Consider the following 9,983-nt stretch of genomic DNA (forward strand, 5'->3'; position numbering starts at 1 on the left):
GTTAGCTGACCAGACGAAGGTCTCTCCATGAACATGATTTAGATCTGATCCTAGTGTTGGCTTTTCCTGCCTAAGTGCAGGCTGAAGCAGCGGGGCTCTGCAGTGTGTCTCCCTGCTCTCTCCGCCCGCAGCCGGAGAGAGCAGAGGAGACACCGGCACCCGGTCGGTAACGAGAAGACAACGTACTCTCTGAAGAGCTCCGTCACTTCACAAGACACGGGAAAGCTCTGTTGGTCTGGAGGAACTGCAGCATTTATTTCTGCACAAACGTCCCCTGTGCATTCACTAGATATTCTCAGAGCTAAACTAACTCTTCTGCAGTGTGTAGTGAGCGCGCGTTCACGTCTAGAGGTGGAGCGAGACAGCGAGGACGCGCGCGTATTCTGAGTGAAGGAGAGCAGGCAGCGCATACGCGAGCGCGCATACGCGAGCGCGCATATGTGGCGACCCGCTACATTTATACGCTTAAAAAGTTACAAATAGTCCCTTTAATAGAAAATTCCATCACAGTATTGAGTTTAGATTACAATGCCTTAATGTTTGTAAATTAATTATCTTCAATAAAAAAAAAAAAAAAAAAAAAAAAAACTCACATTCGAAAATCCCCCCCTGTCACGTGACGGAGTCCACAGCTGCTTCTCACATAACCGGAAGTGGTCGTCTTGTGTTGCACCAGAGCTGCTGTCATGTGATAGCTCGTCCGAGGAGCTGCTGTTGACAGTAGCTTCCTACATTCAGCTACATGAAGCTAAAGTAAAAAACCAAGCAGGGAAGTGTTTCTGTTTTGTTGTAGAAGATAAACACGGCTCGTTTCTGAAGGAGAAGCCTGGGTTGTGTAGCTTCGCCCCTCGGGACGCTGAACGCTGAACATGGGTTGTTGCTATAGCAGCGAGAACGAGACCACAGAGCAGGTGAGATGAGAGAAGCTAAGCTAAGCTACGCTAGCTGCTAACCGGCTAAAACTAGCCCCATAAATATCATAATATTACTAAGAAACAAAGCACGTGGTGTTATTGTGTTTATAGACCATGTTTCATGCATGAAATGCACGTGTGACGAGGTTACCATGTGGTCGTTTTTTAATAGTTAAAGTCATATGACACCTGAAAAGCAGCTTTAGCTTGCTAAGCTATGTAGCTAAGTTAAAGGCCTGACCCAAGGCAGTTCAAAGTGCTTTACATAAACATCCAAGAACATTGCGACAAAGTGCACAAGAACATTAAGACATAATTAAAACAGTTATGAAAACTTTAAAGATTAGAAAATAAAAACAAGCTAAAATAAAAAGCTAGGATAGAAGCTAAAATAGAGTATAACACACAAGAGTAAAAGCTCTAGTGCAGTATATGATCATTATCTGGTTTAATAAAAAGCAGCAGCAAACAGGAAAGATTTAAGCTTTGAAATAAAGCTAGCTAGCTAAGTTAAAGCCTTCTGGAAAGGCCTGACCCAAAGCAAGGCTGTGAAGTTGGCACATAATGTTAGATGATATATAGCTGGACAGATCTGAAAGCTAAGAAACATAATTTAGAAGAAAACCAAATTACTAGTAAATTACTGAATATGCAGCTGTAACATAAACAGGCCTTCACCAACAGAAGTGATTGATATACTGGATACCATTTTCTGGATGTGTGTAATGTCATATGACCCTAGCTATTTTTAGTTTAAGGAAGTAACTTCCCTCATATGACATTAATCTGATCTTAATAGTAGCATATCTAACCTCTCTGACTGTGGTTTACCAGAATAATGTGTATTATTCTGAAAATGTAGTTTATTTGTAAGATAACCATTAGATAAACCCAATCTCATTAAAAATCAGTGTGAACTTGTTTATGTTTATAAACTGGAGAAAAAAAGTTCGGAAACTTGTGTTTGGTGGATTATTTCTCTGTTGTTACAATGCTAATTGGTATTGTATTTTACATCGTTGGAAAGCCTGTTTATTTACCTTCACAATGATGTCCAACTTGTAAGGATCATGCATTTGTGGGATGAGCAGCACAGCTGATTATGTGGGTAGCGCCCAAGAAAAATTTGCCAAAATGCTCTGCCAATGGTTAACAGTGTATTCTCCTGTTGGTATTGACTCTTGTTTTGAGTTGTTTGGTGGATTGGATGATTGAACTCTATCAGTAACCAGGAACAAACAAGACACAAACAAGACATATTAGCAAACTTACACTTTATTTAATTCTTATGTATCCAATTGAGAAAACACTTTTAATGGGTCACACAGTACTTCATTGTTTCATCTAATTGGCTCAATTATCATGTTTAATGTCATGCTGATTAAAACAAATAGTGGGTAAGGCACATTGTTTTGGCATTATTTCTGCTGTATTGAATTGCTACATAACTGTAACATAATTTGTTGAAATGTCATGAACTGGAAACTTCTTTATCACTCATTCCTATTCTGATTGACCCGTTCTAGGAAAATGATGAACGTAAGCCGCTGATCCCCCACCCGAACCCTGTCAGCAAACCCCCAAATGGGACTGACTGGATCAATACCAGTGTCCCCTCAGCGAGGACGGATGAACAGGCCCTCCTTACATCCATCCTCACCAAGACGGCACAGTAAGACACTCCTTCATGCAACCATAGACGAGCCAGATTCAGCATGTGATTCCTGATAATTAAGCAGTAATTCATGCGCTCCTTTTAATAAACCTGCCATTATTTCCTCTCTGTCAGGAACATCATTGATGTCTCAGCAGCTGACTCTGTCATGATGGAGCAGCATGAATATATGGACAAAGCTCGGCAATACAGGTATGTGGGCGAGCAGTTGTGTAATATTTATTGTGCAATTTTCTGTGCATAGGTATGGGGAGGATGTGGGTCTGGCTGTATTGCACTCGTCTGAAGATGGTTATCATGAATCATTCATGTAGGAAGCCTATAAACTATAAAGATAGCATGAGCATTTGAGTTGTTAGAGCCATACAATGATAACGTTCTTAGTTTTTAAGATGTTGAGCTTACCTTTGTGCTTTCTATACGGTATGGAGATTTACGGTGTTGTGTTGTCTGGCTATACTGTATCTCACTAATTTAAAGTTTATGGGAAAGAGATGTTCAGATAATTTAAAGCTAGGGTTGGTAATCTTAAGAAACTAGCAAGAATAAGCTGGATTTTAAAAATGATCCAACCGAAAAACCGAATCCAGTGTTGCCAACTCTTTTCCAATGAAAGTAGCTAGCAGCACTAGCTCCAAAAGTCCCTAAATCTACAGAGAAAGTCACCAAGTTGGCAACACTGACAGTCATTCGGACTGAATGAAATGATTGTTCAGGTTTATTACAATCCTGTGATCCCATTAAATGCTATTAAAAAGTGAGCTAGCTGTTTGGCATGTACTGGTTTGTTTTGGTTTAGATTAATGTGGTAATAATTAAACTGTAAACAATGTTTGAAAGTTCCTACTTCAACCGATGACTCAAGAAGGTGATGGGGGAAGTGATTTAACACAATTGTTTTGCAACAGCATTGGCCTTTCCCTCAAACTTGACACCTAATGGATTGATTTCTACCAAACACAGCAGCTATGTTTAGTCTAAAATGCAGTATTAACAGTCAAGGTGACAAACTTGTGTTTTAACTCTACTGAAAGTTTGTGTTTTATTTCAGCTCCCCAGTAAGCTTGAGTTTTATTTCAGCTCCTCAGTAAGCTTGTGTTTTATTTCAGTACAAAACTGGCTGTGTTGAGCAACACTTTGCCCCAGAAGAAAGCCCTCGCTCTCCCCTCCCTCACCAGCCAGCCCCACCAAGTGCTTGCGAGTGACCTGGTGCCATACTCAGATATTCAACAGGTAATCACACACTAGCACACATGGAAGATATGATTGACATGTTTCCAGCACCCACATTGCATCTTGTCATGGGTTGTTTCCTTGTTGGCTACATTTAACATCAGAGAGACAGTAATGCAACATGTGTAGCTGTGTCGTATGTCAATGTGTGGGGGTGTGGCTAAATGTGTGGCTAAAAATAGATCTTAAAGATATCTATTGCTTGTCTGTTGTTACTATTTTTGTCCACCTAATAAAAAGACATTCTGTTGGTCATACACAGCAGGCTAGTCTGGTTTTACTCATTGTGAATTTTATTTATTTAGCACACTTTACATAAACTCTTCCTCTTCCTTTGCAGGTGTCCAAGATAGCAGCTTACGCTTACAGTGCAATCTCTCAAATCAAAGTGGATGCTAAAGAAGAACTGGTGGTCCAGTTTGCCATTCCCTGATTCTGCGACCCTGGCCTGCATATTGCTCCTCCCATCCCGCTCTCTCTGTGTCACTTCTGCATCCTCACCCTCCAGCCCACCCTCTATTAAAGCATCTTGGTCCTTGTGCTTCTTAGCTATGCCTCTAACTGCTATAAAGACAGAGACGGTGTAGGATTGCACCCTATGGCTGTCCTTTAGTGTACTTAATTATGGGTCAGTGACGAATCGTCAGCATGGGCAATGGAAGATGGTCTACTGTAGATGGGCCATTTGGGTGTGCTCTCATATTTACAACAACAAGGCCTCCTCTGTACATGGATCACAGACTTTGTCAGAACCAGCTGTGGGGAAAAAAATCATCATTCATCCATCTTGGTGATCGCTCTAAACGGTTTCAGGGCTCTCTCAGTATCTTTATTTAGTTAGTTTCCGTATCCTGTGAGCTCAGGCAAGCAAGGGTAGCTCCGCACCCCAGACTGTTATAAAGGCTTGGAAGAATATACAGTGTATTCACCTGGGACAGAGCTGTGTGATTTTAGAAATCTCTGTGACATGGAAGAATTTGAATTATCACAGTACCATAGGTGCAAGACAAAAACTTGCAACATGGCAATTAAGTTTGTACTTCATTTGTCTTTAACTCCGAAAACAAAGCCAGAAAAAAGAGAATATGTGTTAAAGGTGTCATTATAATTTAAAAGGTTGTTATACTACAGTCTTGATCTCTAGTGTGTAATCTGTTATTCCAGTTGAGGCTAAATCATGAGTGACCCGTCTATGGCTGGTGTCCTCTGGTGAGTGAGGATGCAAACACAAGCAGGAGGGTGCTGGGTGGGCCTGCTAATGCCACAGGGGAGGGGGAAGATGGAGTTTTCTTGGGGCACAGGTTCTCAAGTTTACAGACAGTAATGTGTCCTCTGCAAGTTCTCTAGCACTAAAAAAAAAAACTCTTTAAATCAAATCCCAGAACTTCACATATTTAATAGCAGTGGAGGCGTACAGAGATGGAGGGGGTTGGTGTGTGGAGGGTGCAGGAACAGAAATCATGTATTCATGGCGCCTTTGTACAGAATTTTCTGATTGAGTATAAAAACGGATGATGGATTGTATGAAGTTCCTCTTTTTGTAGAGAGTTCATCGGTCAGGATTGGCAAAGATCTTGTGATGATAAATGTTTTTATGAAACACAAGAACACTTTTAAGGCCTGCATTTGTCGGCTTTTAAACAAAAGCTTTTCGCTGCAGATTGTAATATGATTGAGTTGTTCATATTAATCAGAAACTAACCATTGTAGCAGTGTGGGGGGAGAGCGCTAACAATCCATGTACCACAGCAGATAAAATGATCCGAGACCTTTTTGTGATTATTTATTTGTTTTTAAATGTTTATTTGCTCTTCGGAGGAGAGCACATGACTATGCGTGTGCAGGGAGCACGGTGAGCCGCTCTGGAGTCTCTAAAGGGATGATCTGCAAGGCTGTGATTATTATCAACCACGCAATTAATTTGAGCTTTTTGCAATGGGTTCTTGGCATTTTTTTCTGTTTTGTTTGTTACTCAAATGCGTTATACTACCTGAAATATGTTTGTAATATCTTAGGTTAGTACCAAAAAGTTTTATGAATTTGGTTGTTTTTTTCTTTGGTTTGTTTTTTGGTTTAATTAATTCATTAAAGATTTTCAACATAAACACTTGTGTTTTATTAAATTAACACCCACATGCTCATATTTGGGAAGTGGTTGGTTCTGTAAAGCTACAGACTGTCATTAACATTAATAACTGGTATGCTGCTTCGTTATAAAAAAAATAATCCATAACAATATTCAGATATTCCACACCCATGTTTGCCACAATATCAGAATTTACATGCATCTACAGTATGTCAGAGCCAATATTAGGATAATTTATATCAAGTGATAGTGTTGATGACTTCTATTTGGACTATCCAATAATAATCTGTTCATTTCAGCAGATAAAAATGAACAAACAAACATTAAAAGCAGTGCTGATTTCACCACAGATATACAGAGAAACATACATTACATGAGGTTTTCCAGCAGTGGATGTGGAGCACACATTTGGGTGAAACTGTGGTTTCAACACAACACGATGGAGGCGAGCCAGCAGTCACTGGAGAGTCTCCTTGCTGCTTTTGCTGTGGTTGTTGCTCTGATGCCAAATCTTTGCCATGACTCTCTCCTGGCGTGTCACAGCACTGAAGTCCATCGCCTTTAATCGAGGCAGAGCAGAAATCACGCGATTCCTAAATGCACAAAAACACATATTCATGCATGTGCACTAAATAGTTTAGATGCATTTTGTATGTGAAAACTGAATGTTGAAAGTCGACCTTATCTCCACTTTACCGGTACAATTCAATCATAAAGCTGCATTGATTCCTGAGAAACTAGGTCATTGGAATAGACTTTTAACCAGCAGTCCCCCACGCACCCCCTCCCCGCCCCCCCTCTGTGTTTGCAACTGTTGCTACGCAGACTAGGATATGAACTGTAATATGAGCTTGATCTACATTTAAGCACCTGTTAAGAAAGTTATGCACCTTCATGCTTGCCAAGCATGAACCCTCACTGCACCTCTGAAGTGTATGACAGTATGAAGTGCTAACTTTGTCTGTTTTTGGTTCTGTTCTGTACTCAGCAGCAGTCGTGAATTACTGCTGGGTGCTTATGGTCACTGTAGGAGCTATTTATTTGTTGTTAGTATTTAGTTGTTGTTTTACTAATATTAAGTAGAATTGTTTGATTTATTATTATTGATTTATTTGCTAGTTATTTGTTAAGTTTGACTTTTCTTTTTTGGTATATTTAGTTTTTTGGCGTAATTAATATTTAGTTTCTTTTGTTTATGAATTGGGTAAAACTGTGGGCACCTGTGATTATATAAGTAGGTAGGACCAGCATGCACCTGGGTAAACTGGCTTATGGATTTTTACCAGAAGAAGAGAGGCAGCGACATCCGTGTTTTCTTTGTGCTTCATTGCTTGCTTTTTGCTTGGCATTGCTTTTTTTTTTTTTTATAAAGAAATCATCAGAAACACATACAGTTTGCATGGACAATGGACTCTTTTGCCTGCGTAAACCACATAACCATGGTGCATCAGTGGCCCTTTGATTTAAGTTTGATTTTGATTTTTCTACACAGTCGATACGCTCATTCACGTCCAGTTTTTTATAAAGAACCACACAACAATAGCTGAGCAGTAAAATCTAACATCCAAACATGTTACAGTTAAGCAGGATGTACATGATTTTGTGTGTTTGGGGTACATTTTTAAAGAAAGTCTCCACCTGTAAGCCTTGTTGGTTTCTATGACATTCCCATGTAGAGTGATGGTATGTAGATGTGGTAGCGCTTCTAGCTTGTCCACCTCTGACAGAATAAAAATGCTGTTGCCGTGTAGATACAGCACACGCAGTTCGCGCAGCTCGCACAAAACCTGGAACACAAGCGCACACACATGTTACACAGAAGCCACTGTGTAAAAAAAACATGCAAACAAGCCATGGAGTGAGGAAGCTTATACTTGATCTATGTGTGAGATGTTGTTGAAGGAAAGGTCGAGCCAGGCGAGCTGCGATGGCTCAGCCAGGAAGTGGCAAACAGTCTTCTGGAGGTCATGAAGGTCAGTGATGTTGTTGTTATTGAGACGCAGGGAGCAGCTCAGGTACTTCATCTCTGGATTTCTCTTTAAAGGGCGCAGACCGCTGCTGGGTTCCTCTGTCCATGTTTCTGAGACCACAGATAAAAGAAATACAGAGAATATTAAATAATGCCTTGCAGATTTTTTGATTTTGTGTAACATTGTATTCGTGGTGCACATTGTTTCAAAGGAATTTAAATGTATAGATCATTATATAAAAGAGCATGCATTGCAGTCATTAAGTGTCCCTCTAAATTAATTATCTAATTAATTATCTTGAAGCGTGTGGTTATACATTCATTTGGTAGATCAAATGCTTACAATTTCATTTTAGAGAAGAATAAAATCAGCCTAAGAGTTTATCATAAACTATATACATAGATGTACTGAAAATGTCTTTCTTATGTGTACTAATTATATGATTATTTTAAAGGTGTTATTGATAACATTAAGCCACTACATGACGCATTCTCCCTCCCCGTTTCATTGCAAGTCACAACAAGTCGATGCCAGGCGCTTACCATCAATCTCAGCCATTTAACCGTTTTTTTCCACTCTAACTGACGACCCAGAGATACCACGTAATACTAACATCGTTTTACTATTGGCTCACACAATCAATGTTAGAAGAAGGAACCAAACATCAAATATCTTCCACAGAGATAAACAAAACGTTCATTTTGGACCCGCCAATTTTTTTTTAAATGATTAATTCAAATCCATATTTATTTATTTTTTCAGGAAAAGTTATACTTTTATTTGGCACCTTTCTAAAGGCTTGTGGATGTAACTTTTTTTTTTTTTATATTTGTCTGCATAAAATGTTATCAATAAGACTCTTAAATATACTGCAGTACACTGTAATGTGCAGCCATTTAAGCAAAGTTAGTCCCTATCAGAGCTGTATTAATATTATAGAGATAATACAGGAAATAAACAATAGTGTAAAGTCCCATAAGGAGAGGCTGAAAACCCTTAGAGGAATATGATAGTGTACTACCTGCCAAACTGCTGATGTGTTTAAAAGATAAATCCACTGGAGCTCCATACATATTCACACCTGTAATAGATTCACTCACCTGTGGGAGGACAGTGACGTCATAGTGAGTATACTTACCCAGTGATCATTAAACGCCATTAGTTTAATCAAACTATCATTATAGGTTATCATGGATTTGCAAAACACACTTTATAGCTATCCTGTCATGCCTCAATGTTATGCAACGACTATACTATAAACCATATAAAGATCAACACAAGCAGTGTTTTAGTTATTGACCTACCTCAATTAATTGTTGACCTATCACATATATTACACTTACCAAAAAACTACAGCAAATTAGACAAAGCAACACGCTATTTAGCTTATAGGTTATTTAGAAGCCCGTGTGTCGACTTCTCTAGATAAACATTACCTGTCGAAGAGACAACAGAGCGTTTCCAAGGAAACGAACAGGTACATAATGGGATTTGTAGTTAGGCTTTTTGTATATTATCTATTTGGATTACAATTAAATTGCATTTGCCTACAGACTTCCGTACAATATGAACATTTAGTGAGTATAATTGACACAGTTTAACAATAATTGATATCTTAATTAAAACAACTGGTGCGTGTGTGGTGTTTCTCTGGCTTGTAGTGATGTGTCGTCGCGAACGAGTCAATTCTAAGAGCCGGCTCTTTTAAGTGAGTGATAATGGTACGTGTCCACAGGGGCGTTTTTTATCGCGAGGGGACGCAGCGCTTCCCAACATTGGACGCTTGGTGGGCTGTCACTAGACACAAAGCTGTCCCCACCTGATTGGACGAAGGCTTTCCCTCCGTTGGCTGCTGCTTCCAGCTTCCAAACCGGAAACATTATGGAGGCTTGTTTGGAAACTTTCTTCTCTTATTTCACGAAAATAGTTCACCGAAATGTGTCTCTGAAAACATTTGAGGCGAGAAATAAGCCATGCAGTTGCTAAATCTGTCTTTATTTTGGAACGACAACATTTATTTTAAAAGATTCTCTGGAGTTTCGAGAGGCGGTGAGTCGCGTCGGACACCCGTGATTTACATAAAGTAGACGAGCCCGCAACTTTAT

The 9,983-nt window shown here is 39.5% G+C and overlaps 2 protein-coding genes across 4 annotated transcripts; one reads left to right on the forward strand and one right to left on the reverse strand.

The window, feature by feature from the left end:
• Window positions 1-657: 657 nt before the first annotated feature.
• lamtor1 (late endosomal/lysosomal adaptor, MAPK and MTOR activator 1) lies at window positions 658-5,927 on the forward strand. Its single transcript, XM_074641829.1, has 5 exons — window positions 658-911; window positions 2,441-2,586; window positions 2,704-2,781; window positions 3,699-3,822; window positions 4,163-5,927. The coding sequence occupies exons 1-5, from the start codon at window positions 870-872 to the stop codon at window positions 4,253-4,255; spliced, it is 483 nt and encodes a 160-aa protein (XP_074497930.1). The 5' UTR covers window positions 658-869; the 3' UTR covers window positions 4,256-5,927.
• Window positions 5,660-9,542, reverse strand: lrrc51 (leucine rich repeat containing 51). Of its 3 annotated transcripts, none has more exons than XM_074641826.1 (5): window positions 9,426-9,542; window positions 8,900-8,959; window positions 7,783-7,988; window positions 7,547-7,695; window positions 5,660-6,501 (listed from the first exon to the last, which is right to left on the reverse strand). In XM_074641826.1, the coding sequence occupies exons 2-5, from the start codon at window positions 8,949-8,951 to the stop codon at window positions 6,366-6,368; spliced, it is 543 nt and encodes a 180-aa protein (XP_074497927.1). In that variant the 5' UTR covers window positions 8,952-8,959; window positions 9,426-9,542; the 3' UTR covers window positions 5,660-6,365. The 3 variants fall into 3 exon arrangements, with proteins under 3 accessions (XP_074497927.1, XP_074497928.1, XP_074497929.1); XM_074641827.1 differs by having other exon boundaries at window positions 9,315-9,441; XM_074641828.1 differs by lacking the exon at window positions 9,426-9,542 and adding an exon at window positions 9,183-9,307.
• Window positions 9,543-9,983: the final 441 nt, after the last annotated feature.

This window comes from Sebastes fasciatus, chromosome 7 (assembly GCF_043250625.1).
Source record: "Sebastes fasciatus isolate fSebFas1 chromosome 7, fSebFas1.pri, whole genome shotgun sequence".
Classification (NCBI taxonomy): Eukaryota; Metazoa; Chordata; class Actinopteri; order Perciformes; family Sebastidae; genus Sebastes; species Sebastes fasciatus.

Excerpts from the sequence above, each read along its gene's own strand:
- lamtor1 (XM_074641829.1), top strand. The coding sequence starts at position 870 with ATGGGTTGTTGCTATAGCAGCGAGAACGAGACCACAGAGCAG. Across the intron at positions 912-2,440 it reads AGAACGAGACCACAGAGCAG|GAAAATGATGAACGTAAGCC; the intron begins GTGAGATGAGAG and ends GACCCGTTCTAG. Across the intron at positions 3,823-4,162 it reads CATACTCAGATATTCAACAG|GTGTCCAAGATAGCAGCTTA; the intron begins GTAATCACACAC and ends CTTCCTTTGCAG.
- lrrc51 (XM_074641826.1), bottom strand. The coding sequence starts at position 8,951 with ATGTATGGAGCTCCAGTGGATTTATCTTTTAAACACATCAGCAGTTTG. Across the intron at positions 7,989-8,899 it reads ACACATCAGCAGTTTGGCAG|AAACATGGACAGAGGAACCC; the intron begins GTAGTACACTAT and ends CTGTGGTCTCAG. Across the intron at positions 6,502-7,546 it reads GAAACCAACAAGGCTTACAG|GAATCGCGTGATTTCTGCTC; the intron begins GTGGAGACTTTC and ends TTGTGCATTTAG.